This window comes from Impatiens glandulifera, chromosome 4, assembly GCF_907164915.1.
Source record: "Impatiens glandulifera chromosome 4, dImpGla2.1, whole genome shotgun sequence".
NCBI classification, from domain to species: Eukaryota; Viridiplantae; Streptophyta; class Magnoliopsida; order Ericales; family Balsaminaceae; genus Impatiens; species Impatiens glandulifera.
Window position 1 is genome coordinate 47,910,860 of NC_061865.1, and position 22,957 is coordinate 47,933,816.

The 22,957-nt window shown below is 32.6% G+C and overlaps 2 protein-coding genes across 2 annotated transcripts; both read left to right on the forward strand.

The window, feature by feature from the left end:
- Positions 1–4,458: 4,458 nt before the first annotated feature.
- LOC124936834 (GDSL esterase/lipase At5g03610-like) lies at positions 4,459–7,545 on the forward strand. Its single transcript, XM_047477356.1, has 4 exons — positions 4,459–4,584; positions 5,825–6,031; positions 6,144–6,418; positions 6,904–7,545. The coding sequence occupies exons 1-4, from the start codon at positions 4,527–4,529 to the stop codon at positions 7,411–7,413; spliced, it is 1,050 nt and encodes a 349-aa protein (XP_047333312.1). The 5' UTR covers positions 4,459–4,526; the 3' UTR covers positions 7,414–7,545.
- Positions 7,546–19,835: 12,290 nt separating this feature from the next.
- LOC124935278 (GDSL esterase/lipase At5g03610-like) lies at positions 19,836–22,642 on the forward strand. Its single transcript, XM_047475723.1, has 4 exons — positions 19,836–19,893; positions 21,038–21,244; positions 21,359–21,633; positions 22,133–22,642. Exons 1-4 carry the CDS (start codon positions 19,836–19,838, stop codon positions 22,640–22,642), a joined length of 1,050 nt encoding a protein of 349 aa, XP_047331679.1.
- The last annotated feature ends 315 nt before the right edge of the window (positions 22,643–22,957 follow it).

Consider the following 22,957-nt stretch of genomic DNA (forward strand, 5'->3'; position numbering starts at 1 on the left):
TAATTTAACCTTATCACAACTCATTAAATGAGAAAATGAGGAATTAGATGATCCCCATAAGAATTTACACATAATTCTCTCCATCTTTACGACCACACACTTTGGGACACTAAATATAGACATCATATAAGTTGGTATTAAATAAAGAGCGCTCTTGATAAGGACTAAACAACCTTCCTTAGAAATCATCATACTTTTCCAAATGGGAAGCTTCCTCTCCATCTTACCGAGGATCGCTCGAGTCTCAATAAACTTTGGAGCTAGCTTTAGCCCCTAGAGAGAGTCCGAGATACGTAGACGAAAATATCTCAATTTTAAATCCCAGAATAAATGTCAGTCTAATCTTTCTCCTAGACAAAACTGAATTAGAGAATAAGATATCAGATTTACCCAAATTAACACGTAGTCTCGAACACACTCTATACATCCAAAGAATATCACGAACGTGCTTGACATTTCTCTTAGTAGCCTGAATCATGCAAAGAGTGTCATCTGTATATAATAAGTGAGACATAGAGAACGAAGATCATCTCGCACCGTACTCCACCCCGCGAAACAAACCCGCATTTTTGGATAACGACATCATTCTAGAAAGACATTTCATAACAATAACAAATAAGAAAAGGGGAAAGAGCATCCCTTGTCTTAAACCCCTTGAAATCTAAAAGAAACCATGCGAGCTCCCATTCACGATAACAGAGAATTTTACCGTCGATGCGTAAAATATAATCCATCTGAAGAAAGGAACTCCCATACCCATTATACCCATAATATTAAAAAGGAACTCCCAGTTAATATGATCATATTCTTTCTCTATATCGAGTTTGACAAAAGTATATTTATCGCCTTTATAGTTAGCTGAATCAATACACTCATTGGCGATTAGTGCCGCATCAAAAAAATTGATGGCATTTGAAGAAAACCATTTGATTGCTATAGATAACCGTACCCAAAACTCCACGCATTCTGTTTGTCAAACATTTCGAGATAATTTTATAAAATGATGTAACCAAACTAATGGGTTGGTAATTCTTCACGTCCATAGTTATGTTTGCCTTACGAATTAGGACAATCAACGTAGAATTCCAACTTTTCTCAAAACATGAAAATCGGTAGAAATGATTCATAGTCGTCATAATATTAGCCTTAAGTGAACTCCCAACCTTTAAAAAAACCCAAAGTAAGACCATTGCTCCCAAAGGACTTATCACTACCACAATCTATTATTGTCGCCTCCACCTGCTCGATAGAGAAATGAGCTTCAAACATGCATTTCTCATTTGTATTTATAGATACAAAGCTGATGTCATTTAGCTTTGGTCTAACCCAAAATGGTTCCTGAAACTAATCTTTGTAAAATTGAATATTACTATTAGATATCGTTGGTTCGTACTTTTATAACCTTTCCGCGAGCAAATCGCTCTATTGCGTTGTCTCGCCCCATTTTTCTCCTCTTTACATAGTTTAAGCAATTCACTCACTAGATGAATCTATGTAGAAATTTTCGTTATAGAGTGATCATGAACTTCCTCCACACCATCATTTGTTAAAATTTCACAACATAAAACCTCAACCTTGGAGTAAAACAATGCACGATTCCCCACAAATCAACTTTTTAGCAACTTCCATAAATTTTTAAGCTTAATAAGTAGCCTAGAAGATGGGAAGCCAAACACGATCTCACTTGCCCACCACCCTTCCACCATCGAGTTAAAACCATCTCTAGTCAACCATTTGTTCTCGAATCTGAAAGGTCGACTAGTTGGAACCTCTTTCCTCCACTCAAAAAGAATAGAAATATGATCAAAATAACTCCACGGTAAGACCTTCTAAAATATATTAGATAAACTACTGAAAATCTAGTTACTCACAAGAAATCTCAATGCGGGATTGCACATTCCCACCATGTTCGTTTCCTCTTCTAAATCTGAATTGCCCTTCTTCCAAAGGCAAGTTAATGAGCTTCAAAATTTCAATTGTCTCAAAAAACTCACACATATGACATGTGAGTCTATGTACCCCTTTTTTCTCGGTAGGAACCCTAACTTCATTCATATCCCCACAAAAATATTAGGTAGATCCCAAATACTTGCCACCTCCACAAGCTCATTGAAAAAAACGGACTTAAGGTTAGAAAGCACAGGTTCGTACAACGCATAAAACACCCAACAAAAATTATCCCCAAAGTTACGAAACTGAATACTTACTAAAAATCGATCTATATTAACGTCAATTTTCTCAAATAAATTCTCATTCCATGTTATTAGAATCCCACATGATGCCATAATTGAATTAAGAGCCTCCTACCCACACATTCTCCAATTACAGAAGTAACGAATAATTCATTAATTCATATGATGCATTTTAGTCTCGCTGAAGCAATAAATACTACAACTTAAAGTGTCAACCAAAGACTTTATCATTTTGCACTTTGCACTATCGTTAATTCCATAAACGTTTCACGTCACAATTTTTCCAATCATTAAGATAAATTAATTAGAATACGCCCTATTTGGTTTTTGAAACATGTTTTTCATCAATAATATTAGTAATCAGGCAAATCAATCTTCTTCATTTCACTTCGAAGATAACAATATGAAAGTGGGGGAATCCCATGAACCTCCGACCAAATCTTAGTCTCATACCTCAAAACTTCTTGCACTGGATATCTATTCTTATTCAAAATAATATTATGAGTCGAGAACTCTGCGTAAACCTCCTTCTCAACATCGTACTCAAGATCAAACTTAATGGATTCTTCTTCAGAAATCTCGTGAATGACCACAGTCGACTCACCAATGGAATAAAGGGATTTGCTTGGGTGACATTAATCATTAGGCGCACTAGAAAAATGAGACAAATATCATCCTCAACCCTTTCAACATGCTCCAATCAAATAAATATGAGATTGCGTGTGAGACCGGGGCACCCTAACTTAGTATGAGACCAAATGTATATCATTTCTCATAGGAGAACTAATGGGTGGAATAACCTCGAACCCAACCTCATGACCCACCTCTTTGCCTAAACACACTATGACATCCGCGACATATAAGGCATCAAGATTCAATATCCACTTGTTATCCTCCACAACTGTTAACCATTCAACATTAGCGAGCACAACCAAACGAATTCGATCCACATAGAAAGGAGTCACAACTAATTCCTTAATACGTGCTCCTAATGTCGTTGGACTCGTAGGATGAGTTGTCAATAAAGGTTCAATAGGGATATCATTGTTAGGAACAGAATAAAAACTAATATTTGTCGTTATTAAAGCCTTAGTAGAACGTTTTGGCCAAACCATAACCTTACAATGATGTGTTTTGTTATCCAAAATAAAGACTTTCGGATATTTGACGTTCGGTTCAAGAGAGGCCACAATAATTAATTCGGACCCATCATTCATCGTTCCTTCTTGATAACTCTAATCACACTTAATGAACCTACAAAGATCATCTCCGGTTCTACGGAGAAGATTAGAGTACCATTACAATGTAGATATTTCAAACAAACGAATCCAAAAATCATTTTGAGATTAACATGTTTTAGATCTCCTAATGAGGTTTTAAATCTCGTAATGAGATGCTCTGATTCATACGCTTTGCCTATTCACATCCTAAAACATTAGAAATACCAGCTGCCACTTTGTTTCTCTAGTTTTTGCTATATATTGCTTTATCTTTCAAAAATTACGTTTTCATCCAATTCAGCTGTTTTTCCGCTAAAGTTATTTGAGTAATAAAATAATTATTATAACCAATAAAAAGTATCTTTAATTTATATATAATGACATAAGTATTAACTCCGTTTAGGTTCTGATTTAAAAACGGTCACAGAATCCAGCTCTATGGTGATACAAATTATACAATATATATATATATATATATATATATAAGATTTGAGCAATTCACCTTTAGTCATATAAGCTTGAAAAATAAATAATTACCTAATTAAATTAAATTAAATTGATTTTGTTAATTTTAATATTAAATAATTATATATTTTATACTGTTTTGAAAGTGTAATTTTTTATATTAAAATAAAAATTGCATATAAAAAGATATCCAACTTTTAAAAATCCGGCCTAACCTGATTTTACATTCATTAATTATGCTATATAAAATAATTGACTAATATATCTAAATTAAACTAACTTCCACTTAAGCATAAAAAAAAGCCAACTCAAGTTATATAAAATAGTAATATGAACATTATTTTTAAAATAAGAACATTGTCTAGTGGGAAAATAATAGATGAGTTTGACTTGAAAACAAAGAAAGATCTGGTAGCCAATATTGTCTAAGTAACATATGTGTATTTTCTTGGACCTTACCTTTTCTCCTTAATATAAGTGAGTCCACGTTCTTATTCCTTCATTAATTCTTGATACCATCACATTTCACACCACCCACATCCTTTATTAATATATATATTCTCTTCACAACTCACAAATCTCAAATTCTATCTCTCTCAATTCCAATTAGAATCACCAAATTCTTTCTTCATTTATCACCTCTTTCTCTATGGCAAAGAGCAAGTTCATCTCCTATTTATCCATCTTCTTCTTCATTCTTCTTGCAGGTATATCTCTTTTATTTATCTGATGATATGTTTCATTGTTTCTATTTTGTGTAGTTTAATTTGATATTTATTTATTTTCTTCTTTTGGTTATTTTAATGTAATTCTAGATTTTGCATTTTTAAAACTTGATCTACAATTTAAAAGAGTCGGCTTAAAATACTAAATGGTTATGGGTTCGATTTCATCTGAAATCGTTTTGAGTTGAAGCGGTGGGCCATAGTGGTTGGGTGTAAAAAAAACTTGATCTTGATTTTATAAAAATGTGTTCAAATTGGTTATAATTAGTTATTTGTTTAATCAATTTTTCTTTTAAGATAGTCTTAATGTAACGTCTCAAGACATTAAGATAAAACGGCATTCAATTAGAATCCATTATTTTGAAAAATGATTTCAAATTGGTTATAATTGATTATTTGATTAATCAATTTTCTTTTAAAATGAGTTTTTTATTGTACAACTGATTAGCTAAATATAAGTTAGCATTATATTATTATTGTTAAATTAAAGAACTTTTATTATTTAAATTATTGCTCATCAAAATGGTCTTTTGCAAGAAGAATTATAATCAATTAATAATAAAAAGAATGAACTTTTAATTAAATATTAAAATCAGTCTATCTGTCAGACATATATATAAATAATTAAAAGGTCTTTATCACAAATGTGGGTTACGTGGGCTATTTGAATTATTTAAGTTAAATGATTATTTATTACTTTTTTAAAATAAAGTATATAATATTTTTAATTGACGATTTAAATAATATATAATAACTATATGTTTATATATTATTTATTGAACATAGTTTGAAACATATTTTTCTTTTCATACTTATATAGGATCCCAATCATACCAATAAGAGATCATTTGAGATGTTTTTATAAAAATTCTTTAATACTTGCAAAATTTATATCCTTACAAAAATGTAAATATATTGCAAGTGTTTCTATTTAAAAAACACAAGACTTCTTAATTTTGGGTGTGATTCAATCATCTTTTTATATTTGAAAATGTCCTTTTCATTTTTAATTTTTAATTTCAATTTATTTAAACTATACAAACATATTTATATCATATAACCATTTAAGATAATAATATGATTAATCTGAAAAAAAAAATCATGTTTGGAAAAGAACTAAAATAATGGACACCATATCAAAATTACATGGTTTTTAATGTGTATTAATTGCTGGATCACTTGATTGTAAATAAATTGGTTGTAATTGTCTTAAATTTTGCAGCCAACTATGAAGGAGCTAATGGCCATAATCACCACTATAGGCATAGATTTCATCCCAAAAAGTTATTTGTGTTCGGAGACTCTTACGTCGATACAGGCAACACCAACAAATCTTTGTCTATTTCTTGGAAGGTTCCATATGGTATCACTTTTCCCAACAAGCCTGCTGGACGATTCTCAGATGGTCGCGTTTTAACCGATTTTCTTGGTATGTCATGCCATATAGTTATACATATTTTACTCCCTATCATTTATATTTCATTTAAAAGTATGTTAAATTTTATATAAATGTTATATTCATTTGTTTAAACTATTTGCAGCTAGATTCTATGGATTGAAGTCTCCGTTACCATACATGCTAAGGAACTTAGCAGGCAAGAAGGCGTTTAGGTATGGAACGAACTTTGCCTTCGGTGGTACGGGAGTATTCAATACTGTATTCCCCGGAGCAAACATGACCGTCCAAACAGGTTTCCTCAAGACACTATTGGACGGTTCTCATTATTCCCAAAGGGATTTAGATACCTCGATGGCATTAGTTGCTCTATCCGGTAACGATTATAGCACATACCTCTTTAGAGGTGGCCTCTTCCAGGTATTAGTCGCCTCAAGTGTTTCTAAAACTTAAATAACACAAAAGAACATATTTTTATTTAATAATAACAGTTTAAAATTTTCTTTGCGTGACCTGTTTATTAATGAAAAAATCATATTCGTTTGTAAAAGATATTGTTAACTTAATTAGGAAACATAGATTTGGATAAAAAAATCTATATTGATCTATTATTATTATTTGAAATCATATTTTATTAAAAAAATAAAGAGAGGATTTCCTTGGTGTGGTGAGTGATATTTGTTGTGGTTGAGAGTTATCTTCTCATTTTTTTATAATTAACTGATAACTTGAACTGAATTTTTTTTTTATGAATTTCTGTAGTTTGGTTTCAATCTACACAATTAAATAGATAAATAAAATGAGTTTTAACCTTAAAAACAATAGTAATTCAGGATATTCTCGAAAAAAAACAATAATTTTATAGACAAGATGGTATATTTATATTATATATGTGGGTGATGCAGAATATTCCAGCATTCATTACCCAAGTTGTAAATCAACTAGCAATCAATCTAAAGAGTATTCACGATATGGGGGTGAAAAAAGTGGTTGTAACCTCTCTTCAGCCATTGGGTTGCCTTCCAAGAAGTACAATCCTCAACTCTTTTAGCCAATGCAATGCCACTGAGAACACCGCCGTCGAATTCCACAACCTATTGCTTCGACAAGCCGTCGCTAAGCTCAACAACGAAACCGCTAACACAAACAGAGGGTCCCCCGCCTTCATCATCCTCGATCTCTTCTCTTCCTTCAACACAACAATCTTTCATGATGATAAGTTTGTTAATCCGTTGAAGCCTTGTTGCATGGGGATCAAAAACGGTAGTTGTGGTGTTGTCAATAGTTCGGGAGTAAAAATGTATACTTTGTGTAAGAAGCCCGAGAATTCATTCTTTTGGGATACAGTACATCCCACTCAAGCTGGTTGGCGTGCTGTTTATCTCACTCTCCGATCTTCCCTAAGTCAAATTTGATATTGCTTAAATAAAAATTCGCCACTTGTCAAAATCAATTATTTCTCTTGTTGTCCATAGTTCTTCATTCAATCAAATAAGCCATGTGTGGGTCATTGTTAAGTTTCTTTATACAGTGGTAAATTTTTTTTATCTTAATTGGTGTATTTATACTAAAGAATTTGTTTCATTCTGAAATAAGATCCATTCATTTGTTATCCATTCAATTGTTATTTGTTACTATAAGTTACAAAGCCTATTTCTTACTTCCATGGATAACACATAAGAAATTTTAATTTAATAACATGAATTAGATTTGTATGTGTTATTTAATAAGTTGAGAATAATTTAACGTGAGTTCTAATAATTTTGCAATGAGAATTACGGATGGAAGAAAACTACATGTTGAAGAGTTAGATTCACATTACATAGTACTATTAAACTTGGTGAGGTATAAAGAGGTGAATCATTTTTTGTGTGATATTTTGCCACAAAATATTGATAATTTGAAAGTTAGTTATTGCTACTATTTAATTGTGGAAAATACTTTTTAGGATCTCATATGAAGAAGTTGCGGGATTCTAAGTTTCCATTGAAGATCTCGTTCTTTGGATTAAATGTTATGTATGGAGAAATTTTGTGTTGAGTTATAGAGTCTACACTTATAATAAACTCTACAAAAGTTAATTATAATTTATTAGGTTTATATTTGGGTTTGGGCTTGGGCCAGACCAAGAGTTATTTAAGTTTTATTAACTGAATGTTTACCCTATAAATATGTTATTATTCAGGGTTTATATTGAAAATACAAAATTCTAGAGAGATAAAGTGTGAGGCAAAAAAACTTTGTATTTTTCTTCTTCATAGTGAAATATGGCGTCGGTTGAAGTGGACGTAGCTCATTTGAGTGAACCACTATAAATATATGTTTTCTTGTATTTTTTACAAATCGTTTTAAGTAGGTCAGATTTGGGGAACCAAATCCTAACAACTGGTATCAGAGTTGCTAGACTAGATTGGAGCATTAGAAATGATAACAAGCGAGAACAATATAGGACACAAAATTGGAAGATTTGATGGAACAAATTATGCATTCTGGAGGATACAAATTAATGATTATCACTATAGAAAGAAACTTCATATTCCTTTGAGTGAGAAACTAGAGAAGATGGATGAAACTGAATGGAAACTCCTTGACATATATGTTTTGAAAGTTGTGTGATTGACACTAGCCAAAACTGCTGCTCACGACGTAATAAAGGAGAAGGTCATCATAGGTCTCATGAAAGCTCTCTTTAATACGTATGAGAAATCATATGCTAACAACAAAGTATATTTAATAAAAAAGACTCTTCAATTTAAGAATGGTTGATGGTACTTTTGTCACTACTCAATTTGAACGAATTTAATATAATTGTGAATCAACTGTTATCTGTTGAGATTGATTTGGGGGATGAAATTACTACCCTGATATTGTTAGCATCTCTACCAAATAGTTGGGAACCTATGAGGGCAAAAATTAGTAACTCTATTGGAAATTCTAAATTGAAATTTATCAAAGTTAGAGATCGTATTCTTTCTTAAGTGGTTCGTAAAATTGATTATGATGAAATGTTCAAAGATTCTGCTCTGAATGTTGAATACATGGGCAAAGATAATGATATAAATTTCAATTGAGGTAAAAGCAGATTTATGTCGAGGATCATGAGGAGTCAGTCCAAGCCTGAGTGAACATTTGATTGTTAGAATTGTGGTAAGCATGGTCACTTGAAGAGAAATTGCAAAGCATTGAAGAGAAACAGTGGTGATAAAAATGATGCAGCCAACGCAGTTACAAAAAATTGCGTTGATTTGTTACTTCTTTCTGTTGATAGCCCGATAGATTCATGGGTTTTGAACTCAGGAACGTCTTTCTACACCACTACCCATAAAGAATTAATGGAGAATTACGTGGCTGGAAACTGTGGGAAATTTTATCTCGTAGATGATGAGCCACTAGATATTGTTGGCATGGGGGACATCATTCTGAAGATGATAAATGGTTCTGTTTGGAAGATTAATAAGGTGAGACATGTCCAATTTTAATGTCCAATATGAGTTCTGTTACACAACTTGATGAAGAAGGTCACAGTTTTAGTTGTAGAAATGGTGCGTGGAAGGTGACTAAAGAAGCCATAGTTGTAACTCGAGGTCACAAAACTGGAACGTTATACGGACTTCAACTTGTAGAGAAATAATTGCTACTATAATTGATGAATCGAAGAACAATGAGCTATAGCATTACAAGTTGGGCCATATGAGTGAAAATAGATGAAAATTCTTTTGAAGAATGAACAGATTCTAGAATTGAAGTCTATTGAACATCAATTATGTAAAAACTGCATTCTTGGAAAACAGAAATGAGTGAGTTTCATAAAGATTGAGAAGGAACTCAAGAGAGAAAGACTAGAGTTGGTACACACTGATGTGTGGGGACCTGCACATGTTTCTTTTATTTAAAATATTTACATATTATAACTTTTTAGTTTCTCTTATTTTTATATAAATTCATACTCTTATAACTGTAATCAGACATTGCGAATACATTCTTAATCCACGACAAGTTTTGCTACTTATCTTCTATAACTTTGTATCAGAGTCATTACTTTTTAACAAACGTATGTATCTATGACCTCTTCTTCATCCTCTTATACTTCAACCACTCACCTCTTTCGCAATCTCACATCCATTAAAATTGATCACAAAAACTTTATTCTTTGGAAATCTCAAATCTTACATATCCTAAAAGGTTATGGCCTATATCCATATGTTACTAGAATTAATTATGCCCCTAAAGCTTTTCTCCATGTTTGAAATCTTGTCTTGAATAACATAAAATATATTATAGAAAGATGTTAAAAATAAATCAATAAAATTACCGATTTGAGAGGATGATTCAAGGTATATGCTTAGAACATTTCCCTTACAACAAGTTCATCGTCTCTCCTTATGCTAAAGTTTATTGCAAATGACTATCTCCTAGGTACAATGAATTTAGTAGTGATTCAACACTGGAATCACTATGCAACGAACTCGATAAAGTACCTGAACAAATCAACGTGTTTCAACGGAAAAAGATATTTAAGTGAAGAACACAAAAAAAACACTCACGAAGACAAAGAAATACATTTTGACTTTTAGAGAGATAATTAGATAAATGAAGAAGGGATATTTTTAAAGAGTTTCAACATTATGGAATATATATAATTAGAAATTTAACCATCATAATAAATTCATTTACAATTCAACGGATAATAATTAATCCAATGACTGTCATTCCTAAACTCTTGACATTTTTATACTCTTGGTATTCAATCTTATCAATTGACATTTGATATTATTCATTGGCACCAAAAATTCACGTTTGAATTTGGTGTGAATTAATATTCATTTAGATTAAATTTCATTTAATTTATATATCCAAATTCTCATTTTCATTTAATTAATGAAATTAGTTTAAAATTTCAACACTCCAAGATGATGTTGCTAACGGATCTAGTGTCCTTACTCTAATTCCTATTTTTACCATCTGGGAGGAACAAGATTAGAGGGTTTTGATGGCTTCTCTCCACCCTTTCAGAATCTATCATAGCCTAAGTGGTTGGTGAATCCTACACCACATCTAAAGCCTTTGGTATGCTTTAGATGTGCACATTTGACTCTAAATCTCAATCTCGTCTAATGCAGCTTTATCTTCAGCTCTAGACGGTTCAAAAGGCTTACTCCCGATGCCAAATATTTGTAGAAAATAAAATCAATCATTGATAGTTTCGCTGATGACGGCCAAAGCATATCTTAGTAAGAAAAAATCCTTTATGCTCTGGGAGGATTTGCTCTTGAATACAAATATCTCACTGTATCGGTAACAACTCACAGTAACCCCATCACCATCGAAGAACTCCAAGGAATGATTATTACACATGAGATTTTTCTATCTCCATTCTAACTCTCCAACCGTCAATCTTTCTTTTGGACAGAGAGAGATTTCAAAAACATCCCAATTTCAACGATTGAGTAATTCGGTCTCCCCAAGTGAATCTAGTGCAGGAAATGAAATTATTAATAGTTTGGGCTCCTCTAATTTTAATGAATATCAAATAAATGAGCTTCAAGTTCATCTAAATTTTCACATTCCAACTGGGCTTTTACTACCGAGTTAGGGGGTCCTTCTACTATCGGGCCTTCAATTTTGGGTAGTGGGCCTAGTGGGCCCAATAAAAATAAAATACATTGTCAATTGCGTGATCGTTTTGGTTACGCGACTAATGTTTATCGATCAGATCAGTTTTGTTATATTTGAAACTTTACATGTCTTTCAATTGAAAATTTTCGACGTTGTTAGAACCAAAATTGTACGAAACACTCAACTCTAATGGCTACACCTTCTTCTATTTATTACTCGGTCTGGTATCCTGACTCGGGTGCTACAAACCATCTCACGATAAATATTGACAACCTTAGCATATCAAGTCCTTATAATAGTACAAAACTATTAAAATGGGCGACAATAACCCTTTTCATATTTCTAATATTGGAAAATCATCCATTTCATGTTCCAATAAAAATCTTTATTTACGTAATATATTACACGTCACATTAATCACAAAAATCTTAAATGTGTTTCCAAATTTTATGCCGATAATAATACATTTTGTTGAATTTCATCCAAATCATTGTATTGTCAATAATCAAGTCACGGAGAAGGAACTCCTTCGTGACACACTTAAAAATAGACTATATCGCTTACACTCAATTATCAACCCTCTACCCACTCATCAAGCTCTTATTGTGAATTTTGTCAATATGGAAAAGCACACAAAATTCCTTTTCCTATTTCTCAATCTCGGTGTAATGCTCCATTAGAGTTAATATATTCTAACATTTGGGGTAATGCTCCCATTTTGTCTAATAACGGTTTGCGATATTTTGACTATTTTATCGATGACTACAGGCGCTTCACTTGGCTATATCCTAATTATCGAAAATTTGATGTCTTAACAACTTTTATCAAATTTAAGATACTTGATGAAAATCAATTCAATACATCTATCAAAACTCTACAATCTAATTAGGGAGACAAATATAAGAGTCTCAAATCTTATCTTAAAACTCATGGCATCAAACACCGTTTATCATGCTCTCATACAAGTAAAAAAATGGTGTTGATGAACGCAAGATTTACCACCTTATAGAAATGTGTCTTACTCTTCTTGTTAATGCTTATATGCCCCTATCTTTATGGGAATACTTTTCTCACAAGTTAGTATATCATTAATTGTCTTCTTTAAAATGGTAAGCCTCTTCAATCTCCCTTTGAAATACGTTTTAATCGCCCTCCTAACTATCTTACTTTCCACTCACTTGATCATATAACTCTCTCAAAATGGATCTTCAAACTCTAAAATATATTTTTCTTGGCTATAGTCTAAATCAAAAAGTTGTCGCTGTCTACATCTTCCTTCCAATAGAATAAATATTTCTCGTCACGTCACTTTTGATGAACAGACATTTCTATTTTAAAAATACAATACCAGAATCTACCAATCTCTCTATACCATCAGTCTCACAAATACTGCATTTTCTTTTCTGTCACATTCATCACCTCCAATATCTCAAATTTTAACATCACAAACCCTAGATCTACCATCTTCCCCAATATCTGAACATTCATCATCATCATCACCATCAAACTCCTATCATCAATCTTTACAACCAAACTCACCAACATCAAACTCTTATCATCCATCCTCAACAACCAACTCATCTTTAATCAATTCTCCTACTCTCATACATGAAATTTTTATGTTATATATGCTCTTGAATGTTTCTCTCGTCATATAATCACACATGCCAAAACTCGTGCTCTTCACAATGCCAACATTGCCACCATCTCCACCTCTCCACCCACATATTTCTCCACTGCTAATAAAGATACTCAATAACGTTTCGCCATGGAAAATGAGTTTAATGCTCTAATTCAAAACAAAATGTGATCTCTTATTCCTCGATCCTCATAGAATATTGTGGGTTACAAATGAATTTTCAAAATCAAACAAAAGTTGATGGTATCATTGATTGTCACAAGACTCGTTTAGTTGCAAAGGGCTTTCATAAATAAGAAGGCATTGATTATCTTGAAACATTCAACATATTTGTGAAACATACTACCATCCGAACCATCCTCTCTATTGTCACTCATCAATGGACTATTTATCAACTTGATGTTAGCAATGTATTTTTACATGGAACTCTACACGAGGAAGTTTTTATGTTATAACCCCTTTGGTTCACTCATCATAGTTATCCTAATCATGTGTGCAAACTTCACAAATCACTCTATGAACTCAAGCAAGATCCCGTGAATGATATACTACTTTGAAATCCTCTCTTTTTTCCATTGGTTTTTAAGAATCCAAAAACGAGTCTTCTTTATTCATGTACCACTATCCAAAAATTACATCGTTATTTTTTATCTATGTGGATAATATTATATACATTATCAATTCTTTCTCTCACATCTCTTCCATCATCTCTCAACTTAACCATATTTTTCTCCTCAAAGATTTAGGTCCACTAAACTATTTTCTTGGGATTGGAGCTCATCGATCTATCTCCGAAAATTTTCCTCTAAATTAAAATATATCCATGAAATTCTTATTCGATTCAATATGAGTGACTCAAAACCTCTTAGTACTCCAATCACTTCTGGGTCATTTTTATCTCGTCATGATGATAACACTCTTTCTAAGCTATTTTTGTATCATAACATTTTTAGTTCTCTAAAATATTTGACGTATACTCGGCCTAAACTAGCATTTAATGTCAACAGTACCTGTTAATTTATGTAGTCTCCTACCATCACTCATTGGTCTGCAGTAAAAAGAATACTCTAATATCTTCGTCATACACCTCATCATGTACTTCTCATTCGTCAATGACCTTCTCTTGATATATCTACCTTTTTTTTAACTCTATACATTGTTTATTTCGCCTCTCTTTGGGTTTTAACTCCAGTTCTTTTTAAAATATTTTTGTTTTTCTCGGTAAAAGGATCTTTCCTATTACAGGTTCTTATCCATTCGAATGTCCCACCATTAAGGGCAATTTTTGTGATCCGAATTTGGTTGATCACATGCCTTACCTATCCATTCGAGTGTTCCGCCCACAGAGGGTACGCATTGAAGGACTTGAATAGTAAACACAACTCGTGCTATGTAACCCATTGGTTCACCTTTCTCTTGAACCTCAAAAAAAGTGGATTAGAAGACTATCCATTTATGATGTCATATCTTTTGAGATGTGAAACCAAAGTGGAGTGTCAAATGTAATTTTATTCTTAACCTTGAATAAGGTTTGTGTAGAGTATATTTATACATGAACATTCTATTAACCTAATGGGCCGTATTTCCGGCCCATTTAATCATATATAATAATAGAATATCAATTAATATAACATAGTCTAACACCCCTCCTCAAGTTGGAGCATGCAAATCACAGATGCCCAACTTGGATCTAAAATGGTCGAATAATTGTTTCCAAGAGGCTTAGTGAGAATATCAGACAATTGAGAAGTCGTGGGAACATGGGAAGCAACAATAGTCCCATCCTAGATATGATCCCGTAAGAAATATAAATACACTTCAATGTTCTTGCTATGCTCATGAAACATTAGATTCTGAGCCATATGAAGAGCTGATTGGTTGTCTGAGTATGCATGCATACCCGATTGAGGTACTCCAAGGAACACCATGACCCCTTGTATCCACTTCAACTCACAAATCAAAGCTGCTAAAGATCAATATTCAGCCTCAGCGGAAGATAAGGCCACAGTTGGTTGTTTTTTGGACTTCCAGGACACGAGAGAAGAGCCAAGAAACACCAACCACCTAGTAACCGATCTGCGAGACTTAGGACAGGATGCCCAGTCCGAATCGTACCATCCAGATAACCAAAAATCACAATCACTCCTTAAGAGTATACCCTGTCCTGGGGCATTCTTCAGATATCTCACAACCCGTAATGCTGCCTAATAGTAATCTTGTAATGGGTCATGCATAAACTGAGATAATATATGTACAGAGTAAGCTATATCAGGTATTGTGAAAGACAAATATATCAATCTCCCCACCAACCGTTGATAACTCTCCGGATCCTCCATCACTGCTCACAAAGGAAAATAGACAGCATCACTGCTCACAAAGGAAAATAGAGAATGATCCAAACGAGACTAAATAAAACCATAAGAAAATAAGGCAGTTGTCAGTTTGGAAAAACAACAACGAGGCGCCTGTTTCAGTCCATAGAGAGACTTACGTAGGCGACACACTTTGTTGGTATGACTGAACTCAAAACTTGGTGGTAGGCGCATGTATACTTCCTTTGTCAGATCATCATGGAGAAAGACATTATGCACATCCATCTGGTGCAAGTGCCAACCCCGAACATCAACAATTGCAAGGAAGACTCGAACAGTACTCATTTTGACAACTAGAGCAAATGTCTTAGAGTAGTCAATCCCCTCAAGATGATGGTTGCCAAAGACAACCAGACGTGCCTTCAAGCGCTCAATTGACCCATCAGAATTGTTCTTGATCTTGTAGACCCAGTGACTGCCCAATGCCTTCTTCCCTTAAGGTAAATCCTTCAAACTCCACGTTCTATTGTTCTCCAAGGCTCGTATCTCACTTTGCATGGATGCGCGCCATCCAGGATCACGAGAGGCATGTCTATAAGATTTAGGCTCAACGCCTTTAGAAATGGCAGTCAAAAAATTCCAATATCTCACAAAGAATAAATCATAACTCAAATGATGTGAAACAGGATACCGAGTACCCGAGGAAGGGTCGGAGCTAGATGAATGATGTTGAAGGGGGGGTAATATAATTAGTCAACCAAGAACAAGGAGTCCGAGTCCTCATACCTCTGCTCAACTGTGGCTGCTTGATGCTCGACTGCGGCTGTTCAACGCTAGACTCGCTCGCCTGCTGCACAATCGGAGAACTAGGCTCCTCGGTAGAGCCTTGTGCATTAGTCTCCTTCACCGAATCCTGCGCACTAGCATCTTCGCCCAAAGCCCTCTCTGGCTCATCAGACACCATGAACTCTCCTACCGAAACCTGGTCCGGTGCTTCCTCCACAACACTGATGGGAGGAACAGAGACAGGACAATCCACAGGTGGAAGAACAGAGATAGGACAATCCATAGGGGCAAAAGGAAACTCATTTTCATAGAAAACAACATCACGAGACACAAAAACTTCCTTAGTTTCCCAATCCAATAACCTCCACCCCTACCCCTTCTTATCAAGGGGATAACCCCAAAACACACACTTATGACTACGACTAGCAAATTTGTCATGACGAGAGTGTAAATCAAAGGCATAATAGAGGTAACCAAAAACACACACGTTAGACAGAGTGGGAGCGGTACCATATAACACCTTTTAAGGAGTACGAAAGCCCAAAACACGAGAAGGAGTCCTATTTATCAAGTAACATGCAATAAGAACACATTCCCCCCAATACTCAATAGGAATAGAACTCTAGAACATGACAGCCCGTGCAATATTCAAGATATGTCGATGTTTCCTCTCTACTCTACCATTTTGTTGAGGAGTATGCACACAAGAAGTTTGAAATAATACACTAGCCTTAGAAAAATAAGATTTCAAACAATTAAATTATGGTCCATTGTCAGTTCTTACATATATAATATCAACTCCAAATTGTCTTTTGACCATAGCAATAAACTTTATAAAGACAGTGAAAACTTCAGTTTTAGAAGATAAAAGAACTACCCACACAACTCAACTAAAATCATCAACCAAAGTAAGAAAATAACGTGCTTCAATAGAGGAGAGAACAACATAAGGACCTCAAAGGTCACAGTGTACTAAATCAAAAATACTCATAGCATATGAATCATTGTCATAAAAAACACTCCTAGATTGTTTGGCCTGATGACAGATATCACAAGGGCTAACACTAGGAGAACGACGAGTAACACTAACCCCAGGTAAATGTTGCAGCACACTGTCTGAAGGATGCCCCATCCTACTGTGCTAAATCCCCAAACTCTCATTTGAGTAGACAAAAAGTGACATTGGAACACTACACCAGTAGTAGAGATCCCTCCCCTTCGTTCACCTGCTCCAATCACCTTCCTGGTACTACGGTAATGAAAAGTACATAAATCAGATGAGAATGTGATATCACCATGATAATCATCAATCAACTGAGTAACATAAATCAAGTTACAAGTAAAAGATGGGACAAATAAAACATTTTTCAGAGTAATATCAGGAGATAAGTACATAGAACCTCATATATGAGCAGTAATAATGCTACCATCGGGTAGAGAAATGGGACACTCCGTCCCCACAAAAGCAATCAACTAAACAATCTTGGACCCTAGTGGCATGTAAGGTAGCCCCTGAATCAATAATCCAAGATAAATGATACTTACCACTCAAACGATCAGTGCAAGAACCATCGTTACCAACTAGGCGAAGGAGATTCTACCACTGAGTGGGAGTCAAACCAGGAATCTGGTAGGTTAGGCCGCCGGAAGACTGCAACTCCGCGTCGAAGACGCCGGAAATATCATCCCCGTTTGACATATCGGCGGTGATTGGATAAAATATTGGGTAGGGTTTAATATTTAGATAGGCTCTGATACCATGTCAAATGTAATTTTATTCTTAACCCTGAATAGGGTTTGTGTAGAGTATATATATACATGAACATTATATTAACCTAATGGGCCGTATCTCCGGCCCATTTAATCATATATAATAATAGAATATCAACTAATATAACATAGTATAACATGAAGTTTTATATCATAGATTTTTGGTATTGCCCCGTATAGGTTTTAGATTAGTACGTGTGAAAGCGTAATAAGCTAAATGAATTTAAGAGTCACCACTTTAGTTTAATTAAAAAAAACTAATGGAAAGAAAATCAGAGTAGTCACGGATTAAGGGTTTAGTGCTTGGTTACGCATTAGAAAAGGATCGTAGCGCTATGTCCTATACGCATTAGGAATGTCTCACTCGCCTCCTCTTATGATCCCCATCCTTAAAAGGAAGACATGAAGAAAAAAATGTTAACCCCAAATTTTTCCTAAATTCTTAAGCTTATAGAACATCTCTTAAATACAGGGACAAATCGTCATTTACCTTAGATGTAAAACAATCAGTAAGAAAAGCATATTAAAAGTATTTAAGAAAACAATTTAAAAATAAATAGAAAAACTAATAATAAAACTAAATTTTTTTAAAAAAAAAAATAACACCAAATTAAATGAAAAAATAGATATATCATTTACATATAATGAATTATGTTAATGTTTTAAGAATCATTGAGAAAGTAGTTGTAAAAAGAACTTAACAAAAGTTAAAAGAAAAATATAACCGGTTTTATTAGAGAACAACTAAATTTGAACTAAAAAGAAATAATAAATTAATTTAAAAATATATATTTTTTAAATATCTTATTCAAATTTGAAATATATTTTAATTATATATATATATATATATATTAATATATTTAATAATGTTTATATTAATTATCCAATAAGTAATCTTAAGTTATGTTTAGGAAAGATCTACCTTACCAACATTTTGCAACCACTTTCTCTCATAAATTTTTGCTATATTTGCTTTATCTTGTAACAATTACGTTTTACTCAATTCAGTTGTTTTTTTCATTACAATTTATGATTATTAACCAATAAAATGACACAAAAACTATTGTAAATTATGGCTGGAGGAGTTAAACAAAATTGACTTATAAAATTTAGATTGTTCATCCCAAATAAATTAAAATTAATTCATATAATATTAATCTATGAAAAAATAGACTACAAAATACCAACTGTAACGCTCGAATCCATGAGGAGATAGACTACAAAATACCTAAGAACAAATCATTTTGTCACCACAAAACAAACTCAAACATGAAAACATCTATAATCTATGAACCTCACTCTTATAATTAATTTATATTTATTTTATTTTTTATAACGTTGAATATAACAATGTATCTAAATTAACTTACAATTAAGCATATATTTTGATATTAGCCTACTAAAGTTATATAAAATAGAAATACAAACATTAATTTTCAAATAAGAACATTGTCTAGTAGGAAATTAATTATAAAAATAAGTTTGATTTAAAACAAAGAAAGGCCTGAGGGTGGCCAATATTGTCTAATTAAGTACCATATTTGTCTTTTCCTAGATCTTACCTTTAATTTCCCCTTAATATGAGTGATTCCACTATTCCCATTCCTCCATTCCTGATACCATTCCTATATATATTCACAAGTCACAAATCTCAATTCTATCTCTCTGAAACTAGTTATTTTCTTCATTTATCATCTCTTTTTCTCTCACACATATGGCAAAGAGCAAGCTAGTCTACTATTTATCCATCTTTATCTTCACTATTTTTGCGGGTATATCTCTCACACTGTCACACACTCATGAACATTTAAAATGTAGGTTTTGACATTTGTTCATTTTCTTCTTTTTAGGGTTCTTTCATGGTAATTATAGATTTTGGTGATCTTGATTATTAATAAGTAGTTACTCGATCCCATGATTTTGAAAATTAAATTATTCAACAACTAATCTAAATTAATCTACTTAGTACAATTAATTAATTTAATTACTGGCATTGAATTTAGTATACTAACTCGGATCATTACCTTAAAAAGATTCTATATAAGTTAACATTATATTATTATTGTTAAATTAAAGAACTGTTATTATTTAACTTATATATCATAGAGATTATCCCCTCAAGAAAAATTATAATCAATTAATAATCAAAATGTTGAACTTTTCATTAAATATTAAATTAGTCTATCTGTTAGATATGTATAAATACTAATTTAAAAGGTCTTTTATAAAAATGTGTGTTATTTGAACTTTTTTAAGAATTAAAACTCAAATCCCTTACAGATGGAATCGATTATTTTTTTGTCTCTTAAGCCAACTCTTATCACTGTACTACTACCTTGGTAGAGTGTAAATTATTTGAAAATAATTTAGACTAAATATTATTTATATTTAATATTTTTAATACATTCATTAAATTATATATTAAATTATATATATATATATATATTAATGAAGTGATTAAATTCACTTAACTTTATATATGTTTATATATTATTTATTGAACAAGTTTGAAACATATATTTTTCTTTTCAGACTTATAGGATCTCTATACTTGAAGATAATTTGAGATGTTTTTCTAAATATATTTCCTTTCAAAAATGTAAAAGTATTGTAAGTGTTTTCTATTTAAAAAAGAGAAGACTTTTTAATTGTGGTTGTGACTCAATCTTTTTTTTTATATTTGTAAATGTCTTCTTTTTCTTTCTTTCATTTTTTTCAATTTTTTAACTTTAATTTATTTGAAAATGATTTTTTGTTTTCAGTTTTCATGTAATCATATTATCATTTAAGATAATAATGTGCATGATTAATCTAAAAATATCTAACATGTTTATAAAAAGAAATATGCAGCAAATCAAAATTACAAGGTTCTCAATTGATCAATAACTTGGTTTGTAATTGTCTTAAAATTTGCAGCCAAGTATGAAGGAACTAATGCCCATAATCACAACTATAAGCATAGATTTCATCCCAAAAAGTTGTTCGTGTTCGGAGACTCTTACGTTGATACAGGCAACACCAACAAATCTTTGTCTACTTCTTGGAACGTTCCATACGGTGTCACTTTTCCCAACAAGCCTGCCGGACGATTCTCAGATGGTCGTGTTTTAACCGATTTTCTTGGTATGTCATGTCATAGTTATACATATTTTATGCCGGCCCTATCATATATATTTCATTTAAAATTATGAATAGTTGAATATAAATGTTATATTCATTTGTTTAAACTATATGCAGCTAGATTCTATGGATTGAAGTCTCCGGTACCATACATGCTAAGGAACTTAGCAGGAAAGAGGGCGGTGAGTTATGGAACGAACTTTGCCTTCGGTGGGACTGGAGTATTCGATACTCTATTCCCCGGAGCAAACATGACCGTCCAAATAGGTTTCCTCAGGGCACTTTTGGACGGTTCTCATTATTCCAAAAGGGATGTAGATACCTCGATGGCATTAGTTGCTCTATCCGGTAACGATTATAGCACATACCTCTTTAGAGGTGGCCTCTTCCAGGTATTGCTCGTGTCTCGACCTTTTCCTTTATAAACCTAAATAACAAGAAATAAATACTTCTATTTAATAATTAGTTTAGGATTTCCTTTACTATTTAATAAAGAGTTCTATAATATTTATATTGATCTTCTAAAGATATTGTTCTTAATTGGAAAGTTCAATAATGAGCTCTATAATCATATTGATCTTATAAAGATATTGGTGACTTAATTGGAAAATTAGTTAGATAAAAATCTAAATTTATCTATTATTTTAAATTATATTTTATAAAAAAAAAACAAATATGAGTTTGTGGTTGAGAATTATTTATGAAAAACCAATTTTTTAACTTGAATTGAATTCTCATAATGAATTTTGATTGTTTGGTTGCAATATTCACAATTAAATAGATAAATAAAATAAGTTTTTTTTAATAATAATTTAGAATATTGTGTAGAAAATACAATCATTTTATAAACGAAATGATATATGTATCATATTATAAATGTGAATGATGCAGAATATTTCAGCATACATTACCCAAGTGGTAAACCAACTAGCTATCAATTTAAGGAGCATTCACCATATGGGTGTGAGAAAAGTTTTTGTAACTTCTCTTCAGCCATTGGGCTGCCTTCCAAAAGTCACAATCCTCAATTCTTTTAGCCAATGCAATGCCACTTTGAACTCCGCCGTCAAAATCCACAACCTATTGCTCCGACAAGCCGTCGCTAAGCTCAACAATGAAACCGCCAACACAAACGGAGGGTCCCCCGCCTTCATCATCCTCGATCTCTTCTCTTCCTTCAACACAACAATCTTTCGTGATGATAAGTTTGTTAATCCGTTGAAGCCTTGTTGCATGGGGATCAAAGACGGTAGTTGTGGTACTGTCAACAGTTCGGGAGAAAAGATGTATACGGTGTGTGAGAAGCCCCAAAATTCGATCTTTTGGGATACAGTGCATCCCACTCAAGCCGGTTGGCGTGCCGTTTATCTCACTTTACAATCTTCTCTAAGTCAAATTTGATTAAATAAAGTTGTTGTATAAAAATGATTTCCTCGTGCCCTATCAAAATTTTTTTTTTTAAAATTGTTCTATAGCTCTTCAAATAATCAAATAAGCTAACAGTGTGGTTCATTGCTAAGTTTTTATATTTGTTTTATTTCAATATTAAGTGGTGTATTTCATTATGAAATAAGATTCATTCAATTATTATTTGTTCGTATAAGTTACAAATTAAGCAATATATATCTTATTTCCATGGATAACGAATAAGGAACTTTAATTTAAAATGAATCGGAATTAGTATGTGTTTAAATAATCTGAGAATTAATATTAAGT